Here is a 25,344-nt window from a genome sequence, read left to right on the forward strand (position 1 = left end):
GAGTCGGCCCGACTCATAGCGACCCCTCCTTGGGTTTCCGAGGCAGTATCACTACGGAAGTAGGATTGCCCAACCTTCCTTCTGAGGAGTGGCTGGTGTGTTTGAACCGCCAGCCTTCTGGTTAGCAGTCAAGTGCTTTAGCCACTATGCTACCAGAGCACCTAGATAACGTAATAGCAAATCAATTATTGATAGCATAAAATTTTGTACATTTTAATACCTACTTTAAGGAGCTCTGGTGGTGTAGTGCCTAAGGCACTTGACTGCTAACCAGAAGGCTGGCAGTTCAAACCCACTAGCCACTCCTCGGAAGGAAGGTTGGGCAATTTACTTCTGTAATGATACCGCCTCGGAAACCCAAGAAGGGGTCCCTATGAGTCAGGTCCAACTTGATGGCACATAACAACAAGACTAACTTTTTAAACTCTGGCTTCAGCCACTATGAAATTTAGCGTATGTGCTCTGAACACACAAGAAACCATATGTTGGGGGCAGAGGTAACCCGACAGTATGAAGATAGGAAGTCAGCTTAAAGTGTCAAAGTACAGTACAGGCAGAGTATAAAGCAAATGCGGAACAAACGCAAATCCTATCAATACTCAATGAATGAGTTATAAAATGAAAATTGAAAGATAAAGCACTGAGGAACTAGAGAAAAGAGTGCCAGAGCACCGGAACCTTGCTACCACACAGAATTCAGAAAAAACAGCTCACGAAAGGTCCCACAACAGCAAGTACCAGAGCAGCTTGGCAGCATGAAGTGAAGAGGCAGTGCTTTAGCAAGACCTGGGGGCGGGGTGTGGGGGAAGGTGGGGTATGTTCACAGGGGGGGGGGTGTAAGTATGCTTTCGAGAGAGAGGGAGAGAAAGCAGGAAAGGAACAGACAGACTTAGCTCTAACTGAATAAGAAATTACTACTGATTTATTTTTAGTAATTAAAATCTGACATTTAGTATTTTGGGGAACCTTCAACAAGAACGCATTATATCACACAACATAATTTTGAACACATTTCTTTAACATGTTGCCAAATTCAGTGATAGACTGATTTCAGACACCAATGGCTTTATATCGTATCACCAAAATTTGGCCCAGGAAGTAAGAGGGAGAAGAGAAAGCAAGGTCTTGAGCATACACTTTTCCTCCTTGATGCCAAAACTGCCTTCCTGGACCTGTGCCCAAAAAGGGAAGGCTTTGTTCTGGCGTGTCTTTGGCACTGTTTAAAACTCTCCTAGCAAATCCTCTTGCAGTGAAGGGAATGTTCTACTATCCACATATAAAGCTGCAGGAAGATTCAAGTTTGCATTGTGCAGATGACAGTCTGGCTGCATTATATATTGAGGACAAAACCTATAGCTAATTATCACAACCAGTCACAGTAGGTTAGAGGATGGTGCTAAGGTGACCAAAACGGTGGAGTCAAAAGAACTATGCTCTATTCCTTATCACAGACTTGTCCCAACATTGTGGTTTGGTAGTGCGTACTAAGTGCCCCAAAGTATCTTCATAACTTATCACAACAGTAAGAGCTGGGAAACTGCATGTGTTTTGACAGGAGCAAGCAGAGTTAAGTGCTCTTCACTACCCGGAATCTAAGACAAACAGTAATTACTGCGGAATGTCCGTGTGCTCAGTAATGAATTATGAACAGCTGCAGTTCTGTGTATGAAGAAGAATAGCAATGGGGACTATGTTTCAAGTTGGTGCAATCACAGCAATTAAATAAGCTGAGATCTATTCCAAATCTATCTGAAAGCCGTATTTTTCTAAAACTTGAGCCCAAAATTACCAAGTTAGAAAGAAAAGCAATGATTCACAGTGAAATTCACACTTTCCAGTAATTGTCAACCTTGTTCAAGTTATGCGAAAAGAACTCCCAAAATACAATTAAATCTGAATTCTCATAACTAGGAAACAATGCAACCAAGAATCAATGAACAAAGCATTTCTAAAGTTTAAACAAACAAAAAAATTTAGGCATATCGACATTTATTGGGGAGCTCTGGTAGCATAGTGCCTAAGGCACTTGACTGCTAACCAGAAGGCTGGCGGTTCAAACCCACCAGCCACTGCCTGGAAGGAAGATGGGGCAATCTACTTCCATAGTGATACTGCCTCAGAAACTCAAGGAGGGGTCACTATGAGTCGGGTCTGGAAGATTTAAGTTTGCATTGGTAGCCAGGTTTAAAATTCCAAGAGTTTTTAAGTTCAAAAAACTAACTGTGATTTCAGTAATTACAGTTAAATTTCGCCTAAGAAATAATTTTCAAATAAAATTTCAGGAAAGTTATTAAAGCTTGAAAGAAACCATAAGATTATGTAAGCCAGCCAATTCGTTTCACAGATGAAAAAACAAGACCCAAGAGAGCTGCCTTAGGCAGGCCATAAGGGGGTTAAAACCCCAATATAACTACTATGGTGAGATGCTTTATCTCACTGCATAATGTTGAAAGTTACATTTTTCCATTATTCTAATAAATACTTTTAAAATGGTAGGAAAAAATAAATTGCTATCAAGATGATGCATAATGTATAAATTGTCTTTGCTAAACTAATAGCAACTAGCAGAGAAACCTTGAGCAAGTTTCTTAACCCCATCCTCATCTGTACAGTTAAGGATTAAAGCAGCAAATCTTCAGTTAGCTGCAGTAGTATTTATTATGTTGTGGTTGTGTGCTATCAAGTTGATGGCGATTCATGACTCCATCGAGAAGAGCGAGTAGAACAGCCCCAGGGGTTTCCCAGCTGTAGTCACTACAGAAGCAGACTGCCCCATTCCCCACCCCCCAAACAGGCAGCGAGTGGATTCAAATCGCTGACCTTTAGGTTAGTAGCTGAGCACTTAACCATTGTGCCACCAGGGCTCCTTAGTAGTACTAGCGATTGTTAATATTTACTGGGTCAAGAACAGTGCTGTTATTTTGTCTAATTACCACCACCACCCCCATTTTAGAGATGAGAAATTAAAGGTTCAGAGAAGTTAAATAACTTCCCGGAGTCCAAGGGTAGCAAGTAGCTAACAGGTCTGACTCCAAGGGCTCAGGTTCTTAATCATCACACCATGCTGCCTCTGAAATGTAAACGTGTCATTCCAAAAGCAAATGTACCCAGGGACCAGTGTGGCTGGAATTCGTTTTGAGTGAGAAAATTTCCCAACTTGTGAGATTCTGAAAAGATGGGAGCTGCACAAGTTCACGCGCCCAAGCTCCCAAGTTTGTGACCTCTGTCTCACATCAACTCTGATGCAACTCAACTGCTTCCTTGGGCTCCGGACCCATTTCCTAGGCACACTATGGTTACCTGTCGAACTACAAAGGCTTTAGCTTGTTCTAAATATTGAGATCTAAGGACTGGCCAGTGGGAACATTAACGAAGCTAGGAGCTCTGACTGGTTCTCTCTGCCAGAGCCAGGAATCTTGCCCCAACTTGGTTCCTGAGTCTCATTTGCATCACCCTCCCCACCACACCTGAGCCAGTTACCTGTACTCTACCTGCAGTTCTCCCTACCTTCCTACAGCCACTGTCTTCTACGTCTGTGTACAGTCTGGCCTTGCTCCCTGAAGCCCCACCAAGAAACCTCCCTGCAAGCCCCCTTTACCTGTCAACTCCTCTGAATTCTTCAGGACTTGGCTGGACCTCACATTTCCCAGAAAACCCTCCCTGGCTTCTACTCCACCCCCAGCTGGCTGAGGCCAGCACTGCCCTTGTCACCAGGTAAACTATTACCTTGTTAAGTTTCTCGACACACTAAATGACTTTAGAATAGAGACCTCCTCCCTGCTGGGTCCCCAGCATCTTAATACCTGGCTTACAGCAGTCACTCGGTAAGTGACTTTTAAGGGCATGGACATGCCCTGAGTCATCAGAGGTGACAGCACTGATGATGGGCATCTACCCTGGCATGGTTCAACCCTGTCCTTTCAATCTCTCCATAAAGAGTACTGATAGACCAGACAAGAAAGGATCTGTAGTAACTCTGTATCTGATGCACTTGTTTACCTACGACCCATCAGCTACCTAGGATCTTGCATGTGAAGTCTGGCAGCTGACATGAACCTTGTGACTGACGTGCCCACATCATTTCATGCTCTTTGTTGAAGTACTTGAATGTATTTGTTGTCTGACCTGTGACAGCCTTTTATTATTCTGGATATGAATACACTTGGCTTGGCACCAAACATTTCCCCCTAAGATTGTCCTTCTTCTTGTTGTTGTTATGTGCCGTCAAGTCAGACCCGACTCATAGCAACCCCTCCTTGGGTTTCTGAGGCAGTATCACTATGGAAGTAGATTGCCCCATCTTCCTTCCGGGGAGTGGCTGGTGGGTTTGAACTGCTAGCCTTCTGGTTCGCAGTCAAGTGCCTTAGGCATTATGCTACCAGAGCTCTCAAGACTGTCCTGCCCCTGTGAAATTGTAACACAAGTTAATAGGAAAATCTGATTCACTTTATAGTAATGTGTGCTTTATAAACAACTCTTTGTAAACACTTTTGTCCAGTAAGATATGACTGTGTATGTGTGATGGTAGACGGATAACCGAAAAGGTTTAAAACTAACGAAATCTTCCAACTCAGATATTGTGGAACTTTAAACCAAAGAGTTCAGAGAACTCACATTACAGATTTGACTTCTGCCAATAGTCTCATTTCTTTTTAGCAGAATGCCAATCGTTATTGTAAAGGGAATAAAAACATATAAAGAATAACTCACAGAGGCGAGGGAATGAATGTTCCAGACAGAGGAAATAGCATGCAGCACACGGAGAATAAAGAGTCAGTTGGGGAAATAAAAATATGGACCTGGTACCCAATGATAGGGGCAGCTTGTTCTGGAAGAAAGAGCTGAGAAGTGAGCAGAGGCCCAGTCTGCACAAAAGGTCTGGGTTCATTCTGAGGATGAAGTGGAGGCACTGAAAAGCTTTCATGAAGGGAAGTGTCAAGATCAGACCTGCATTTTGGAAGCTCATCCTGACTGCAGTGTGGAGAAAAGAGGAGGAGGGCACCTCCAAAGGCAGGAAGCTGGCCAGCAAGGAGGCTTTACCGCAACTGGGAAGAGTTGCCAGCGGCCTGACCCTGGGTGGCAGCCGTGGGAGTGGAGAGATGTAGGTGGATTCGAAGATGATCAGAAACTGGCAATAGGACTGGCGACTGACTGGAAGTGGCAAGTGAGAAAGCCAGAGGAGTAAGCTATCAGGGAGGGGTGGTAACATTCATCCAAGGAGAATGAGCAGGAGGGTGGAGAGGGTGGGAAGGGCAAGGACTCAATGTGGACACGTGGCATCTGCAACGTCTGACAGAGCTGCTCCTCCAGAGGGAACTATTTCAGACACAGTTGGATACAGGGTTCTCCAACTAAAGCCAAGACATTTTAGATACTAACATACTGGCAAGAAGGAGTCAGCAAAGCTACAGCTGATAATCTCCTGAAACCCGCTTTTCTGGGGGCGTAGGGCCTAAGGCGTTTGACTGCTAAACAGAAGGCTGGAGGTTCAAACCCACAAGGCACTCCTCGGGAGGAAGATTGGGCAATCTACTTCCGTAGTGATACTGCCTCAGAAACCCAAGGAGGGGTCGCTATGAGTCAGATCTGACCCGACAGCAGTGAGTTTGGTGTTTTATTTTTTATACCCTTTCCTTTCTAGACAATGACCGACTATATCATAATCTTTGTACAAAACTTAAAATTGGCTATTTAGAAATTTTACAGTTGGGGAACTAAGTGCTAAAAAGCTAAGTAACTTCCTTGTTAGACCTTTGGAGCTAGAAAAAGATCACAAAATATATTTGTGAACTTCCAAAGAAACTGAAAATGTAATATAAGAAAAAAGGGATACTTCTAACCAATGAATAGAGCTAGGACACCTTGTAAGTCATTTGGAGAAAGGAAAGTTAGAGCCCTATGTCACCTCTTAAACTTCAGATGAATCAGAAATTAAAGTGTTTTTTAAAACACATAAAAATACTCTCAGAAAACACTGCATTTTTATAATCTTGCAATGTTGTTGTTGTTATGTGCTGTTGAGTCAGACCCGACTCACAGCGACCCCTCCTTGGGTTTCCGAGGCAGTATCACTACGGAAGTATATTGCCCCATCTTCCTTCTGAGGAGTGGCTGGTGGGCTTGAACCACCAGCCTTCTGGTTAGCAGTCAAGTGCCTTAGGTACTATGCTAGTGATACTGCCTCGGAAACCCAAGGAGGTGTTGCTATGAGTTGGGTCTGACTCGATGATGGCACATAACAACAGTTATAATCTTGCAATAGACAGTAATAATAAACGAAACCAAACTTACTGCCATTGAGTCGGATCCAACTCACAGAGACCCTTCCTTGGGTTTCCAAGGCAGTATCACAACAGAAGGAGACTGCCCAATCTTCCTTCCAAGGAGTGGCTAGTGGGTTTGAACCTCCAGCCTTCTGGTTAGCAGTCAAATGCCTTAGGCACGGCCCCACCAGAGCTCCCCTGACAATAATAATAGCTATTACTTATACAGTATTTACTATGAGCAAGCACTGTTTTAAGAGTTATACAAACATCAATTCTTTCAATCCTCACAACACTTCTAAAGTAGATACTACTATTATCCCCATTTTACAGTTGGGGAACTAAGTGCAAGAAAGCTAAGTAACTTCCTTATTACACTGTTGGACAGTGGTGAAACCCCAGAACCCAGGTATCTGTATTCTAAACACTGTCCAATACTTCATCTCTGGAAGGCCTTTCTGAAAGACCTAACCTCAAAAGCAGTAACAGAAAGAACTGAAATTTGGAAAGGGGGAAAAAAAAATTAACTTCTTAATAGAAAAATACTACAATCAAAGCCTTACGGCATAAGACAAAAGTGGAGGAAAACAATAGCAACAAATATCTGAGTTAATATTTGTAATATACAAGAAGTGCTCACAAATCAGTAAGAAAAAGATGAACAACCCTCTTCCATGTGTGGAAGGAAATACAAAAAAACCGAAAACTGTCAGTAAGTATAATAAGGTGTACCCAAAAAAAAAAAACCAAATTCACTGCTCGAATTCAACTCACAGCGACCCCTCCTTGGTTTTGGGTTTCTGAGGTGGTATCACTATGGAAGTAGATTGCCCAATCTTCCTTCTGAGGTGTGGCTAGTGGGTATGAACCACCAGCCTTCTGGTTAGCAGTCAAATGCCTTAGGTACTACACTACCAGAGCTCCTAACAAGGTGCATAATGACACTAAAATCCAAGAAATAGAAATTAAAATGAGAAACCGTCCGTCTTTCATCTACTAGATTGGCAAAAATGAAAGCTTAATCATATCCAACACTGGCAAGAAGGTGGCCCAACAGGCACTCTCATACTGTGAGATAAATGTAAACCAGCACAAGGATATACCGGGTGATCTGGCGATATAATCAATTTTAAAACAAGTACATCCTTTGACTCAGCACTTCTGAATATCCTACAGAATTCCACACACAGAATAAGAAAATGTATATACAAGGGGAATCACTGAAGCTTAGAACAACAAAAAGATGAGGCAATGTAAATGTCTAAAGATAGGAAACTGGTTAATTAATGAGACATATGATGAAATACTAACAAAAACTTAAGAGAAAAACTATATAGCAGTAGGCACAGTATCACTTTTTGTTAAACACAAATATTGCTTACAATAAATTGTTCTGTTGCTTTCAAAAGGACTGTCCGATCATTCTACTACTAAAGTTTAATTCTATAAATTCTGAATCTCAGAACTATCACCACACAAGATCTTGTTACACTGTGATCTAACAGCAAGGAGGGGTCAGTGTACAGGAAAAACTGAAACATATTTCCAAAATTCAAAATAAATTTAGACTAAAACTATTTAAAAGGATTTTTATATTAATCTGTCGTATCTTCTTAAAAATCTAAGGTTCAATGAAAATAATTTGGTTTATTACTAAGAAGAATTTAAGAGTACCAAGAGAAATCTGGAAAATAAAGCTAATTTATTAAAAGATTTTAAAAGAAAAATAAACTATGAAATATCTGTTTCAAAACACAAGTAAAAATCATGTTAGAGCATTAGACATTAAGATATTTTCACAAGTAACTATCACCTTAAAAACCAACGTAACCACTGCCGCAGAGTTGGATCCGACTCATAGCGACGGCCCTCCTTGGGTTTCCGAGGCAGTATCACTACAGAAGTAGATTGCTCAATCTTCCTTCTGAGGAGTGGCTGGTGGGTTTGAACCTCCAGCCTTCTGGTTGGCAGTCAAATGCCTTAGGCGCTATGCCACCAGAGCTCCCAACTATCACCTTGTTGTTGTTGTTGTTGTTGTGTGCCATCGAGTCGGACCCGACTCATAGAGACCCCTCTCCTTGGGTTTCCGAGGCAGTATCACTACGGAAGTAGATTGCCCCATCTTCCTTCCGAGGAGTGGCTGGTGGGTTTGAACCGCTGGCCTTCTGGTTAGCAGTCAAGTGCCTTAGGCACTATGCTACAGAGCCTCATAAAAAGATCTTTTATTTTTTTAAAACCTTTGATGTAATAACTTGGTCAATGTTAGAAAGCTGGAGCTTACTGTCTGAGTCCCAAGTCTGGGATTCTTCTGTCTCCTCACAATCTAACTAGTACAAATGCCAGGATACATCAGTGGTAGTGATGGTGGTGGTGGTGGTGGGCAAAGGATTCATTATTAATGATACCACAGAAAATAACATGACTCAGGGCAACAAATAAAGCACAAATATTTTTTTCATACAGACAATCCACAACACATTTCTAATGAGCAGTATACAGCTATGTAATTCTAAAGTAACTTCATTTATTCAGTATCATCAAGGCTACAGGACTATATCTTCCAGATAACTTGAGGTTCGCCACCTTAAAAATTAAAATGCTTTCTGTCATTATTTTGGATGGGAACTTTCCTAAAATACACAATAAGCTTTCTAACTTAAATTCACTGAATATATAGAAACAAGACAATGAGCCACAGTTGCCATTACAAATAAAAACTACGTTACAGAATCTTAATCAAACTCATTCTACAAATCAAAAAACTGATGGCCAAGAAGAAATGCTGAGGAGTGCTGCAATTCAGTAAATTTGTAATTTTAGTGGTTACCCAGGTATGTGGAACTAATTGTCCCAACAACAGGTGGCCTCTGATTGCAGGTTTTTTTTTTTTTTTTTAAATGTTCTCTCCTCTCTTTCTAAGTCTATTTCCCTCCTCTGTTGCTGCCAACACTGCTGCCTTCAGGGAACTTGCCTATTGCAGTACTCACATTGCTATCCTTTCTAACTGGCTGCTTTTAATTGTTACGGACACCAAATAGGAAAGACTGCAAGAACAAAGTCTTAAATAAATGTCAACGAATCCTGAGCAAATGCCCTTGGAACACTTCTAAGTGTAAAATCAAAGAACATCAAGCACAGATTTTGTTACAAGCCTGTTAGCTACTTAGAGCCTTCTCTCTATTTCTTAGTGCTAACCCATGTTCTAGATAAGGGAGACAGCTGGGTTTAGTTACCACTGATGCACTTTGAAACGTTTGCTGTTACGGGAGTCCTTGGCTCCTGGAATCCCATACAGTATTTGAGTAGCAACTCTTGCCTTTAATGCAAATGTGAACTCCTAGTTATCTCAAGTTGAATTATCAGTAACAATAATGAATTTTGGATGAAGCATTGGACAAGAATCCTAAAAGTAGCATCTTAAGTTTAAATATCATTCTGAAAACTTAAAAGAGGAACAATTATATTAATACATGACCTTTATGTATGTATTCATACATGTTGTTGTTGTTGTTATGTGCCGTTGAGTCGGCCCCGACTCATAGCGACCCCTCCTTGGGTTTCTGAGGCAGTATCACTACGGAAGTAGGACTGCCCAACCTTCCTTCCGAGGAGTGGCTGGTGGGTTTGAACCGCCAGCCTTCTGGTTAGCAGTCAAGTGCTTTAGCCACTATGCTACCAGAGCTCCCGTATTCATACATACAAACCAATTTTCAGTCACCTAGTAGCTAAAGAAGAACTACTACATATAGCAAACTTGTCTTACCTATGATAAATTATCACACAGTTTAACTATTTCCTCTGTATCACATTAAGCTGTCCTGCTTTCCTCGAGGACCCAGCATGTACAGTAGTCCATATACCTCCCAGTGAGACCACCACAAGCCTACAATTTGGAAACACCAACAGTCCAGACTTTTGCCATTTAACCTCTTCCTAATGAGGTCCTAACCTATGTCATTATTCCCTTCAATTGGCTATTTAACAAATGTTTACTGAGTATCTACGCTATGCTGAGCATTTTGCCAGGTACTTGGTGCCTACCTAGCCACTCAGATCTTATGGGGAAGGCAACCATTCCTCAAATGAGACAGCAGAAATGTAAAATCACAACACTGACAGCAGGGACACTGTGCTACAACAGCCAATCATCTGAACCTGCCTAGTCTGGGGTATCAAGAAAGACCTCTCTGAGGAAGCATCAATCTGAGCGATGAGAAAGTGCCTTGGCGGGCTGGGGAAGCAGTCTTCTTCGGAGAGGGAGTGGTCTGCGTACAAAGGCTCTGTAGCAGGAGGCGCATGGTGGGTCTGAGGAAGTGAAAGGCAGCCATCCTGCAGACAAGGCCCAGAGTGATCTGAGATGAGCCTGGAGAGGCAGGCAGGGCCCAACTGGCAGGGACTCTGTAGAGCCCGTTAAGGACTCTAGTCTTTAACCAAATGTAAAGCATTTGGAAGTTTTTCCTTGATAGGCTGAATATGAGGAGGAAGGCAGAGGGAGGTGTCAAGGATGCCTCCTAGGTTCCGGTTCTGCTGGGTAAGAACATATTATGAAGCTACTTACTATGCAGATAAAACATTAAGAGGATAAGATTTAGGGAAGAAGATAGTGAACAGATAAGCAGAATTTAGCTTTTAAAGTATAAGGTACTTTTGAGACATTCAAGTGGAAGAATTATGAAAGCAGGTTTAATAGATCTGGAGTTGAGGAGAGCTCAAGGCCGTAATCATTTGTTAATGGCTGATAATTGATTTAAAGGCATGAATAAGAGAAGTGGGGTGCAGGAGACAGACTGAGAGAAGGCCTGAGACCACCTGAGGACTTACCAACATCAATGTTCAAGAGGATGATGATGAACCATTAAGGAAGAACTGCCAGTGCTAAGAAGAAAATCAGGATAGCTAATCTATTAACCCAAATACCCAAAACCAAAACTCATTGCCATCAAGTTAAAGCAACTCTATAGGACAGAGTAGAACTGCCCCAAAGGGTTTCCAAGGCTATATTTAATCTCTATAAGATTATAAGACTGCATCATCTTTCTTCCACGAAGCGGCTGGCAGGTTCAAAAGAACGACCTTTTGGATAGCAGTCGAATGTCTTAGCCACTGTACCACCAGAGCTCCTTAGAGATGTTTCCAAATACCAGGAGCTCAGTTTTCTCAGTATTTGACAGTTTGAGCATGGCTCCAATTATCTTGTAACATACACTCAGTCACTGTTTCACATCATATAAAACTGGCCAATTATCAATGACTGTTCGTTAAATATCAACTACTACTACTAAATACCAAACAATACCCAAAAACTCTTAAGAAGTTGGCTTGAAACTTGCCTTAAGTTGGACCATGGTTAAGAATATGTTTGAGGAAGTTACTGTACTCTTCAGAGACACAAATTTAAAAATAATGACTTTGGGAAAATTAATTCATCCTAGCATTTCTGAGACATCTAATATTCACGGTACCACACACTACCTAGTCCAGGTGCTGAAACAGAGTTCCCAGTCTATTAATAATGGATATTTAGTATTCCCAATGCAGTAAGACCAGTTTGAAACTTACTTGGTAACCTCTGTTAAATGATTATTCAGGCAATAAAGAAAAACTAATGGTAATGTTTCTCTGTCAAGAATAAAGCTTCAACCTACAGTCCACAATGTACTCTCTCCTCACTCCACATACACTTAGCATCATTATGCTCGCACATGATGAACTCAGTGCACTGCACAAGCTGACCATGTGGCCCCAGGGACCAACTCCAATCTTTTAAGAAGTCCAATTACCCTATTAATAATTTCCAGGTGACAGAAGTGTGCTCTCAGAAGTATACTCTTGGTGGATCTTAAACATTTCATTCTGTAAACAGTTCTCCTCAACATTTCAATCTACTGAATCAAGCGAACTAGTCTGGTATTCCAAAGAACTCATTCACTAACAGAACTCTCTTTCATACCGAACATATCTAAATCAAACTGTGACGTGCACCGCATAAATGAAAATAAGTGTATCTTCTTGATTATCTTACACCCTAGAGCGTATTTTATATTTCCCTACGTTGTTTTCTTAACTAGCAGAGTTGCTGTTACTAATAATAAAGATTGAATTTTAAAACTGGCATTGGCAGATACTGAATTTCTTGGTCTCCACATTCCCATTTTAATTTTCTCACAAGGGGAAAAAAAAAAATCCTGCCTGAACTTGCAGTACTATATATATTCCTAAAACCATAAGCAATAGTTTGAAATTAATCTCTCGAGATTTTTTTCCATTACTGTGACCCTAAACTACAGCACATATCTATTCTAAGTAAAGGGAAAGAGACAAGATATTAACAAACCAAATGTACAAGCGGAAGGTAGAACCAACCACTCTAAACTACTAACCTAAAAACTGAAAACCAAGCCCACTGCCATCAAGTTGATTCCGACTCACCATGATCCTTTTGGACAAAGAACTGTCCCATAGGGTTTCCAAGGCTGTAAATCTTTACAGAAGCAAACTGCCTCCTCTTTCTCCTGCAGAGCGGCTGGTAGGTTGGAAGCACCAATTTTTTTGGTAAGCAGCCTAATGCTTTAACCACTATGCCACCAGAGCTCCTAAACCACTAACCTAAAAAGTCAATTAATTCGTCATAAGCCTGGGAAGATACCATTATATTTACCTCGGGAACACCGTGTGGAACATTGTAGATGAAACTCAGAGCACTAATTCTAATTGGGTGCTCCTCTGTATTGCCTTCTCTCTTACAGCACTTAACCATGGTACAGTAAAACACATACATACTCCAGTCTACCAACAGATACTGAGATTGGGCATCGATGACTTTTTTTTTCCCCTCTACCACCTAGACCACTGGAATTCTGGTGGTGTACTGTTTAAAGCATTTGACCGCTATCCAAAAGGTCAGCAGTTCAAATCCATCAGTCGCTCTGCAGGAGATAAGGCAGTCTGCTTCCATAAAGGTTTACAACCTTGGAAACCCTATGGGGTAGTCCTACTCTGTCCTACAGGGTCGCTATGGGCCAGAATTGACTCGATGGCAGTGCGTACCTAGACCACCACCTTACAGGTGTTCATAAATGGTAAATGAGTGAAATCTAAAGTAAATCAAGGGTTGTTGTTGTTGTTGTTATATGCCGTCGAGTCGGACCCGACTCACAGTCCACTCCTCCTTGGTTTCCGAGGCAGTGTCACTATGGAAGTAGATTGCTTCATCTTCCTTCCGAGGAGTGGCTAGTGGGTTTGAACCGCCAGCCTTCTGGTTAGCAGTCAAGTGCCTTAGGCACTATGCTACCAGAGCTCCCAAATCAAGGGTAGGGTTCATCAATACTGCAACACTGTTTTTCTCTGTGTATGATGATTAAGATGAAAAAGTGGTGTTAGTTCCAGCTTCTTACTTATGCTTCAACAGGGCATGTATCAATAAATCTAAGAAACACTCAAGACTCATCATTTACCCTCGTTGCCTAACATGATGGGGTGATCTAAACACAGCTCACTTGTATTACATGCAGGAGATCAGGTGACAGAAAAATATGCATTATATACATATACACCAAAACAAACAAAAAACCAAAACTGTTGCCGAGAAGAGAGAACGCCACTGAAGCACATATATGGTCCTCAGTATACACACATATATATTCTGTTTACAGAACAGTAAACAGATGTGTTGGCACTGACACTGAGAGGAGACCTAGCAGTTTATCCCGACTCCTAGAAAAAAACTTGCTCCTTAAAAATCCTAAATTAATTTGAAAATGAAAATGAAGGCAGTGCAGAGCAGTGGAAAGAAACAGACTGTGAACTCCAACTGACATGGATGTGAATTCTAGCTGTGGTGTTCTAGTCGTGTGACTGTGAGGTTTTAACATCTCTTTCTCCTCTTCAAAACAGAAATTACAATGCCTTTAAGGCATTTGACTGCTAACCAGAAGGTTGGTGGTTCAAACCCACCAGCCACTCTGCGGAAAGAAGACTGGGCAATCTACTTCTGTAAAGATATACTGCCTCAGAAACCCAAAGGGGGTCGCTATATGTTGGAATTGACTCAATGGCAATGAGTCTGGTTTTTTGGTTTTCTCCCTTAGAGGGCTGTCGTGATGATTAAATGAGATAATGTCTGTAACTTGCCTGGCACAGAAGGCAAGGTGACTGACTATATAAAAGGTACAAGCATATATCTGTGCTCAACACGTTTGAAGCCACAGTTAAAAGTTTCTTATATTTTTGCAACCTGAAAAGAGCAGCTGAATAATCTCACCACTCTGCAAGAAATAACCATTTATTTTAACTCTAGTCCTGATTACTTCTTTTGTGTTTCAATATTTTTAAAAATTATTTCTTACATAAAGAAAATTTGAACTTTATCCTAATACTGTACATTTGCTCATATTAATCTTTGACATATTTACATTCTTAAGTAGTTTTAACTTTTGGATATAAAAAGAGGGTAGGACTGAGGGACATAACCAAATCTAAGGAATATATGCTTGATATATTTTGATATCAACAAAGCATTTTAAGGCTGTTGTTGTTATGTGCCGTCGAGTCAAACCCGACTCATAGCGACCCCTCCTTGGGCTTCCGAGGCAGTATCACTACGGAAGTAGGATTGCCCAACCTTCCTTCCGAGGAGTGGCTGGTGGGTTTGAACCGCCAGCCGTCTGGTTAGCAGGCAAATGTCTTAGCCACTATGCTACCAGAGCTCCCATTTTAAGGCTAGAGGCCCAATATACTGCAGACATTCATCAGCCTCTGGGGATTACTCCATTCCAAGGCACGTTTTTCTATTTCGCTTCACCGTAAGATCCCTCCAACTCAAGAAACTGATTAGTTTCCAATGAGTTGATCCTGGCTCACAGGGACGCTACAGGATAGAGCAGAACTGCCCCATAGGGTTTCCAAGGCTGTAAATCTTTCCGGAAGCAGACTGCTTCATCTTTTTCCCATGGAGCAGCTGGAGGGTTCCAACCACTAGTCTTCTGGTTTGTAGCCGAGCACTTAACCACCAACTGGAGCACAAAATTCAGAAGTTGTGCTTTCAGATTGAGAGCACTTCTGAATGTCCCCTACTTTTCCTGGGGGTAATCTATTCCCCATAAACTGCCTGCCATGCCAACTTTTCTTCCTTTGGAATGTACATAGGCAGTTTAAGGACTGATCAGCAGACTCAGTCTAGGCAAGCTGTAGCTGGTTCTTTTGCTCTTGTTGAAAGCAAAAGAACACTCCCTTCTTTCTATATTTTGAAATCTTCCTGTCTACATGTCAGTGAACATTTCTAAAAAGTGCAACGTATTTAACTTAGTATAGAAGACATGAAAGAATATCAATGAACAGGGCTACTTCCTGTTTTTTGTATTTAACAAAATGGAGTTATTATAGTGTATTGGAAATCATATATCAAGGAATGTTGGTTAACCAGTCATCCCTGCCAGAATCAGATATGAAAAGAAAACAAAAGTTGGCAACAATTCCAACTCTGACATTTCTCTTCCAGAATTATGTTTAGTATGGTTAATTATCAAAGCTCCCTTGGTTTTCTGTGACTAAAAATGAATCCTGGAGAAAATTCATAACTATAAAAACTTATGAATTCATGTGAGACCAACCTGTGTAACTACTTCTATTATTTTATAGTATCGCCAACTTAATGTTAGAAACCTATTTTTAGGTGATATCACTCCAGTAAAAGGTCACTAAGAATTGTATTTGTAGCCTAACAGCTTCTGAAAGGAAGTGAAAGTTGATGGGCTATATGAGGATATAAAAGCACCCTATGAAATAACTTCAGTTTTAAACAAAACTAACATTAACAAGTACAGCATATCTTGTTCTTTCATGGGGCCAGCAAATTGATAGCTTGGCCTTTTTAAGTTACCAAAATAGGATGGAGTAATTACATCTACTAAACTCACAATAGCCTGTTCAATGGAGAGTAACACTGTAATTTTTCTTCAAAGACAGTAAATAGGAAGAAAAAGCCCTTAGTTCAATAATACAAGGAAAAATTCAGAACCCTTGGGCGCCACTTACAGGCACAAAACTTTCACTGATTTCGGTTATTACTTTGAAGAAGAGGGCTAGGTTTTAAATCTTCAATTTTTAAAATTAGCATTTTTTTATATAATGTAAATGTCACAAGTATATTTTCTACACTTTCAATTTCTCCATTTAGCATCAGACACTAAAGGAAATTCTCAAATCAGAAACACAGAATTCTTTTTTTTTTTTAAAAAAATACAATAGCTCTTTGGATAGAAGGGATCTTTAGACCCCTAATCTTACTTCAACATAAAGATATTTCAAAATCTCAACGTTAGATTTTCCTCCTGAAAGTATGAAATTATTGCCAAAAAATATAATGCAAAGTTCAATTGAGATTTTACTGAACTGCTTATAATCAGTGTTTATATCAAGAGACTGAAATGAATTTCAAACCCCAACTGCCAAGGAAATTAGAAAAATCACCGTATTTTAAAAGGATAGAAATTCAACATTTTACTAGAAATATTTTTGTATTTGGGATGAACCAAAAGGACTTTAATTAAATTCATTAAAAAATAAAATTATTATGTTGACTAGCTCATTATATCACATATTGTGCAATTTATAATCCATCCTTTAAACAAAGAAAAAAAATTTAGATTATAAACCACAAAAACTCAGCATGGATTACTCAGTCTTGAATTCTGTCTGCTTCCACCTGAGCTCTCTTACTTTCTGTCAGGAGACAGCAAACTTTTACGATGGTTGTTCTTACATTATATTCATAGCTCAATGAGATGCCCAGAATGCTGACATTTACTAAATTATTTATTGTATCCAAAAAGTTATGTTGCGTGAGTATAAATAAAATTCATTTCCCACGTTTGGCGTTTAAATTTTTTATCTGGAGTTCATTAGTAGTAATAATTTGCCTTCAAAGAATTTTTCCAGTTAAGTTTTAGTCAAACCAGCATAGGGACAGGAAACTATAGTAAGACTAAGTTACATGTCCAAGTGCACACCAACAGCTATCACAGTCCTTCTGTCTCAGCACTGCCTTGGTAGAGTCTACGTTTTTTCTTTTGGTGGAGAGACTTCAAGTAATAAATGAACTGTAGCTTTAAACAAATAATCCCACAAAAAAGTACCAAATCACTTCAGATAATTGATGAAAACGAAGATTTCCACTGCCAAATTCGTCCCACAAGGAATATAAACTTAAGACACATACTCTTTAAAATACTCAGAATAAGGATCAGGGAACCCAACAGGGCAAAGGGTGACTGTCACAAAACATTTCCAGCAACTCAAAATACCCGATCAAGACTTTGTGCTTTGCTATACCAGTGAGATTTTTAAAAAACAAAGATTATAGTTGTCCCCACTTAAATGAATTTCCTTCAACATAGTAAGTCCCAGTTGCCAACAAGGCGTCGGGCCATGAATCGCTCGTCCGCGTTACGTTAAACATACCGTACTTCATTAGCACCACAGGTCTTATGAGCCGGAGCCCACAGTTCTGTGACCCCTGGAATCCGGCAGTCTGCGGCCCGCCCGCGCAGCTGCATCCAGCAGGAAGCACCGCACCCGTGCGGCGCTCCCCGAACCACGCCGGAGGGACTGGGGGAGCAGTCACCAACATTTTGAAACTGAATGGCTGACACATCCGGTCCTGGCTCTTACACAAAATTCAAACTTCAAAGACCAAATTCAAACTCCAAACCGAAGTCACTCTAGTCTAAGTCATGCAGTTCGCATTCCCAAGTACGCTCGGAGCCCCTTGGGGCAACGCAGTTAGAAAACCCTAAATCCTAAAAGATTGCAAATCCCACGAGTTTGCAGCCAGTCTGCCCGCACCGCTTTGACAGGCGTTACCAAGCTGTCCTGTGGACCCCGCTGCGGCCGGCGATTGGGGCGCGCTCCCTGCGTCCCAGCTCAGTCCCCAGTACCTGCCTCGGAACTCGAGCTCCAGGCAGGCCGGGGGCTCGGCCTGTCACGGCCGCGGGGACCTCGTCGCTTTCCCTTCTGTCCTCTCGCCCCCGCCCCGGCCGCTGGCTAGGGCTCTCCACCCACCCCGCCCCTTTCCCGACCACCGCCCGCTGGCCAGCTCCGGGCCCTCCGGTCCGTCCCCAGACTCGCGTCCTGGGGCGCCGCCGCCCGGTTGCTCCCCGCCCCCTCGGTCCCGCCCGGAGTTGCCCTGAGGGCAGCGCCAGGGTCTCGCGGCCAGGCTCTTCGGAGGTCCCCGGTTCCCAGAGCCCCACAGAGCCAGCCGGGACCCCCCACACCTTTTAGCAACCGGTCCCCGCAGCGCGGCTGGCACGCCTGTCACATGTCTACAAACAATAACAAACTCTCCAGCACGTCCTCGCCTCGGTACCCTGTCTAGCCCCCCAGGCCGGGTCCGGAGTGCAGCCCAACGCTGGGTGGAGGTTTGAAAGGGTACCCAGGGGTGCGGGGTCTCAGACTCGGGCAAGCGTCGCGCAGTCTCTCTGCTCGCAGCCCCAGGACACCGTGCGCGGTGCCCAGGGTTCATTCATTGCCCTCCCGCTACCCCCAAAGTCCCGCCGCGCCCCCAGGCGTTACTCACCCAGTGGGGGCCGCTGCAAGAGGTGGCTCGGCGGCGGGAGCCCGCTTCTCTCCGGGCTCGGCTCCCGCGGGGCTCGGGGCGCCGCTGTCCGAAGCAGCCACCGGCTCTGCAGGGTGTGCGCCGCCGCGGCTCGAGGTTCCGTGGGGCTGCGGGACCGCTAAAGGCTGGATACCGCTCCCGCCTGCCGCCGAGTCTGGAGGCTCCGGAGACGGGGAAGTGGAGGAGGACGACAGAGACGCGGCGAGGAAAAGCGGCGGCTCCGGCAGCTGGTCCAGCTCCACACTCCGCACTTTGCGCAGCTGCCGCCGCCGCCAGTCCGCCCGCTCGCGGCCCCCGGTGCCCGCCTCCCGCAGGAGCCCCGCGGCCGCCGCGGACGCGCTGCTTGCTTTCTGGGCCCCTCCGCCGCCCCCAGCCTCGGGGCTCGCCGCCCCGGCGCCTGGGAATCCCGACGACGAGGCGCGATTCCCCGCCGCCGCCGCCATTTTCTCTCGCGGGCTACATTCGCTCGGCCCCTGCGAGGGAGGGAGGAGGCGGGGAGAGCGCAGGGGGCGGGCGGACTGGCTGGCGCTACGCCCTTGGCGTAGGTTCGCCTGCGCCAACTGCGTGAGCGTGGCCCGCCGGGCTGGCCCTGGACAGACAGGCGGGTGGGGGCGTGGGGTTCTGCCGGAGGCGGAGGGCGGGTTGGCGGCGGCGCTGCAGGTTGGAAAGATTGGGCTGTGCGTTCGGCAGGGCGGGCAGGCCCAACCTGTGGACTCAGACGTGGCAGCCGCGGAGCTCCCTGCCTCGGCGCGCTGCGCCCGTTGCGCGGCCAGGTAGTCCCGGGCCGTACCGGCCGGAGGAGGAGCTTGGGCGGCGGCATCGCGCAGCTTCCTCTCCGCCGCAATCTCGGCCCGGCCCGCCAGGAGCTCGCCCTACTGGAGTTGCAGCTTCGGAAATAAGTAATTAGTTGGAATGTGTGTGTGTATGTGTGTGTGTGTGGTTCGTGAAAGGGGACACAGGGCAGAAGGTTTGCAGTCTGTCATTCTGACTGCCCTTTGCAGTGGCGTTAAGAGATCCGGCGCCGGCCAGCCCCCCTCCCGCCCGCTCCGCGCGGGACGCGCAGGTGGTGCTCGGGGGTGCGGCTTGCTGCAAAGCGAAAGAAACCTAACGTTCGGCATACGTGCTGCTACGGACCAAAAAAATAAAAGTTTTTGAAAAAAGCTTTCCTCCTCTTTTGTCTCCACCCCTCGTGCTACAAATAACAGAACTTCAAAGTCTCCTGGAATACCTTGTACACATCCTGAAGTAGCCGATTTCGGATACCCCCTCTTCCCACCCCTGCCACTTGGCTACAGAGAGATAGGGACGTCCTCAGGATATTTTTTCCCCCGCTCTGTCTTTGGAAAAGGCAAAGGACCAGACAGAGTACGTTTGGGGAAAGAACCAACGCTGTGCAGGAAGTGCTCGATAATGTCACCTTCAGACTGGCTCCCCGAATCGACGCCTCTCACGGCGAGTCCCTCTTCCCCGAGGGGTCGAGCGACAGTCTCGGGTCTCTCCACCCCCATTCCCAGTAGTGCCTGGTTGCTAAAAGCAGCGTTTTGAACCACTTGATCCCTGGGGAGTCGCTGGCTGGGTCTAGCAACAATAACATCCCGGGGGAAACTGCGGTAAGGTGCTTTGGGATGGAAAAAGCACCATTTACATATTAATGATTTTCGACCTTTCTTCAGCTGGGTAGAGTCGTGTCGCGTTTCTCTTCTTTTCCTTAAACTAGTTTGTCTGATGGGAAATGTCCCAGAAGGCAGGAGCAGCGTCTTCAGATTATTTTGAGAAATGTTAAAAAATGTTTGTTTATTTAATGCAGGGCGGTGGGGGGGGAGAGGCATCTCACGCAGCAGGAGGAGAAAGCTTAGCTTGTCTTCATAATATTTAAACAAAAGTTTGAACTGAACTATCGATGTAATGATTCCTTTGACTTCTTGAGAATGGATACAATTGAAGTCTCCTTTTCTAGTATAAAGGAGCTCTGGTGGCTTAGTGCCTAAGGCACTTGACTGCTAACCAGAAGGCTGGAGGTTCAAACCCACCAGCCACTCCTGGGAAAGATGGTTGGGCAATCTACTTCCGCAGTGATACTGGCTCGGGAAACCCAAGGAGCGGTCTCTACCAGTCGGATCCGACTGGATGGCAGTGAGTGTGTATAACTGTTACCTGAGGAGCAAGGTGATATTGGAGGGAGTTTTTAACGGTCTTGATTTCATGTTAGTTCATTGTTTTGAATACTGATACAACATCTGCCATCAGATAGTTTTAGATAACTACGTCCAATGGTGCAAATTTCGAAGGTTTGGATAAATCTATTAAAATGTTAAGTCTACATTTAGTCTGTAATTACATGCTCTTTTAATGATAACTAAGTGTATCATCCAAATCAAACAGTAGTTGCTTCTCTGGTCTTCCCGATTGCCACACCCACCAAATCCTACATTGAAAAAAGATAAGCTTTCCATCTTCCTATTTAGATCTGTTGTTGTTGTTGTTACGTGCCATCGAGTGGGCCCCGACTCATAGCGACCCCTCCTTGGGTTTCCGAGGCACTATCACTACGAAAGTAGATTGCCCAACCTTATTTATACACATGGTCAGTTACCTGTAAGTGATAAAAGTCAGCTAGGTGCCTTTCAAAATTGGAACAATTTTGAAGTTTGGTTACAGTAGCTAAAGTAAAATAGGATTCTAGGAAAGTCTTTACCTTTGTCTATTTATTTGTACAAAGGAATTGAAACTCATGACCAAAGAGAGATAGCAACACTGTTAGCCAGCTACATTTTCTGACCTCCTCTACACACCATACACTGCCGCTAGAAACCTGAGTGCTGGATAATTTTTGGCATTTTGAGTCATTTCCCTCTCAATCTTTTATGTAAATATTTGGATTGCTATTATGCATCTACACACCAGTCAACTGATTTTAATTTTTTATATTGTTTGTTGTTGTTGTTAGGTGCTGTCGAGTCGTTTCCAACTCATAGCGACCCCATGCACAGCAGAACAAAACACTGCTCAATCCCGCGCCAGCTCCATGATCCCTGCTATTACTGAGCCCATTTTTTATATAGAGAAGAATAATCAAAGGGCATGCGTGACAGAAAAGGGTGTTCTCTCTCTGCCATATGTTAATATAAAGTCTTCTTTGAGGAGAATCCAAATAAGGAATTGTTACCATAGTTCTGGGTGTTACCTGTAGATAAGACTACAGTTAGCTCCTGGTTTTGGTGCTATTGTGTCCTGTTTTTTTCATTACCACAGAGAGGCATGTCAAATGTCAAGCTAAAATATACTCTGAATTTCTTCAATTTGATGTTTTCAGTGACCTAAAGGAGACTTAAGTCTCTTCAAGGGTTGCTTTTAGAACCAAAAGCTTCAGTTACTAATTTCAAAGCTCTTTATTCCCATCTTCACTGGAGGGTAGAAACCTTGCAGTGATTTCCATTTTTGCAGTGACAATTTCTGTAACCTTTACTAGAGTGCTTTACAGATCACTGCTTTTCACATGGTACTTCTCTGGGAATCACCTGAGTCACGTGGCAGTTCCTTCATCACATTCATTTGGAGAACCCAGTTGAACATTGATGCATTTCCTCATTGTGCACAAATAACATTAACATTAGAATGAAGAGACTTAATATACATTGGCAGAACATTTCAGCCTGGATCTCATTCATCATATATTTATTAAGCACCTGCTCTTCACATCAGAGAGTTTTTTCCTTCTCTAGGGATAGTTTGTTGTTTTTCATATTTACATAAAACAAATATTCCCATGGACAAATATTATTATTGTTGTTGTTGATGTTGTTAGGTGCTGTCAAGTTGTTTCTGACTCATAGTGACCCTATTACAACAGAATGAAACATGGCCCGGTCCTGCGCCATCCTCACAATTGTTGCTATGTTTGAGCCCATCATTGCAGTCACTGTGTCAGTCCATCTCATTAAGGGTCTTCCTTTCTTCTCTTACCCTCCATTTTACCAAGCATGACATCCCTCACCAGGGTCTGGTCCCTTCTGACAACATGACCAAAGTAGGTGAGATGAAGTCTGGCCATTTTCTCTTCCAAGGAGCATTCTGGCTACACTTGTTCCAGGACAGATTTGTTTGTTCTCCTGGCAGTCCATGGTATTTTCAGCATTCTTCGCCAACACCACAATTCAAAGGCATCAATTCTTCTTCAGTCTTCCTTATTCATTGTCCAGTTTTCACCTGCATAGGAGGCGGTTGAAAATACCATGGCTTGGGTTAGGCACACCTTAATCTTCAGAGTGACATCTTTGCTCTTTAACTTCAAGTGTGCAAAAACCCCATGTACTGTGTTGGATAGCACAGTACTAGAGCTGCAGTACCTAAGATCTGTAAGTTTTGTAGACTGTGAAATGCCTGATTAGGCCAGATGATTGTATAATAAAAAATATTCACATGTACATGTTCAGGAAATAGAGAAGAAAAAAAAAAGATATACATTAGTAACATAAATCCTACAGCCATTGAGTTGATTGTGACTCATAGCAACACCATAGGGTTTCCAAGGTTGTAAATCTTTAGAGAAGCAGACTGCCTCATCCTTCTCCCACAGAGCAGCTGGTGGGTTCAAACCACTGACCTTTTGGTTAACAGCCTAATGCCTTAACAATAATGCCATCAAAGGTCCTTACATCAGTAATATGTAAATGAGTAGATTATTCCCTCTACTTCCCAAAGTAGCTAATCTTTGAAATGAATTTTAGCCACCATTGCCAGTTATCTTTTTAAACCATAGTTTTGATCCTGTCTTCTCGCCTCAAACTAATAGTTCCACGTTACATAGCATATAAAATCCAAATTCTTTTATTCATTCAACAACATTATTTTGCTCCTCAGGAACTGAGGAATAAAATAAAATTCACTGCCGTCAGTTGGTTCCAGCTTATAGCAACCCTATAGGACAGACTAGAACTGCCACATTGGGTTTCCAAGGCTGTACATTTTTACAGAAGATAAAATAAAGACGTATAATTAATAAATATCTTTCAAAAAATAATTTTCTAGCTTTTATTCCAACAAATTAATTGTTATAATTAAGATTTTCACATAATTTGTATTCTGACAATAGAAATGACATAGTTGCTGTGTTAGACTGGGTTCTCTAGAGAAACAAAACCAGTAAAGCTTATATATAGAGAGAAAGATAAATTTATCTTAGGAAAATGGCTCGTACACTTATAGGAGCTGGCAAGTCCCAAGTTCTTGGATCAAACATCAAGCCGGAGGCTTTTCCTGACTCACGCAGCTGCAGGGGCTGAGGAGCTCAGGGTTGGTAGGCAGTATACCAGCTGTTGACTCAAACAAATGATGAATCCAAGATCTCCAGGCCGAAGGTGGATTGTTCACTCACAGACAGCTGTAGGCAGCACAACAGTATCTCGATCCATAGAAGAGTGTCTCTTTTCCCAGGATGCCCATAAACATACTGGAAGCAGGCCACAACCCTAGGAAAACTCTCTTTCAACGGATTGGCTGTGCAAAACATATACATCTGATCCCATCATTGGAATAACCCACATCACAATTGTTTAAACCACACAGAACTGTGGTCTAGCCAAGTTGACACACAGCTCCAACTATCACAGTTGCCTATTGTAATTAAATGGGAAAACTATTTAAAATACAAATTTGTTGAATACAAAATTTTAAGTTAAAATTATTTAAATAAAGGCCAAATTTTTCACTTTTAAAAAATATAATTAAATATCATTAGATATTTTATTAAAATAAAACTACTTGCAATTCTGGAGCTCTGGTAGCATAGTGCCTAATGCACTTGACTGCTAGCCAGAAGGCTGGCGGTTCAAACCCACCAGCCACTCCTCGGAAGGAAGGATGGGCAATCTATTTCCATAGTGATACCGCCTCAGAAACCCAAGGTGGGGTTGCTATGAGTCAGGTCTGACTCAAGGGCACATAACAACAACAACAACAACTTGCAATTCTGTGGAGTCCTTGGGAAGGACAAACACTAGGTGGTAGTTAAGGATTCAACTACTAACCAAGAGGTTGGCAGTTCCAGCCCACCCAGAGGCACTGCAGAAGAAAGGCCTGGCAATCTGCTTCCGAAAGGTCACAGCCTTGAAACCTTATGAAGCACAGGTCTACTCTGCAACATATGGAGTCATCATGATTAGGACTCAGCTGGAGTCGTTAGGGGGCACAACTCGCTTGTGCTCAACTGCTAGCCTAAAGGTTGGCTGTTCTAAGGCACTCAGAGGTATTGCAGGAGAAAAGTCCTGACAATTTGCTTCCACTAAAGGCTGCAGCCAAGAAAACCCTATGGAGCAGTTCTACCTTGTAACACATGAGGTCACCATGAGTTGACATCTACTCTACGGCAACTGACAACAACCAGTCAGACCAGACCAGAGCAGTTGCCACTGAATTGATTCTGACTCATGGTGACCCCAGGTGTGTCCATCGAGTTTTCAAAAGCTGATTTTT

The 25,344-nt window shown here is 43.1% G+C and overlaps 1 protein-coding gene across 1 annotated transcript in view; it reads right to left on the reverse strand.

Moving 5' to 3' along the window:
* MAP3K1 (mitogen-activated protein kinase kinase kinase 1) overlaps positions 1–19,316 on the reverse strand; it is an 87,097-nt gene extending 67,781 nt beyond the window's left edge. The window contains exon 1 of the mRNA XM_007944166.2: positions 18,835–19,316. Coding sequence (XP_007942357.1) covers positions 18,835–19,316 — 482 coding nt within the window. The remainder of the gene's footprint in view (positions 1–18,834) is intronic.
* Between the last annotated feature and the right edge of the window lie 6,028 nt (positions 19,317–25,344).

Source organism: Orycteropus afer, unplaced genomic scaffold (genome assembly GCF_000298275.1).
Source record: "Orycteropus afer afer isolate SDZICR_OR568_19922 unplaced genomic scaffold, OryAfe1.0 scaffold00122, whole genome shotgun sequence".
Classification (NCBI taxonomy): domain Eukaryota; kingdom Metazoa; phylum Chordata; class Mammalia; order Tubulidentata; family Orycteropodidae; genus Orycteropus; species Orycteropus afer.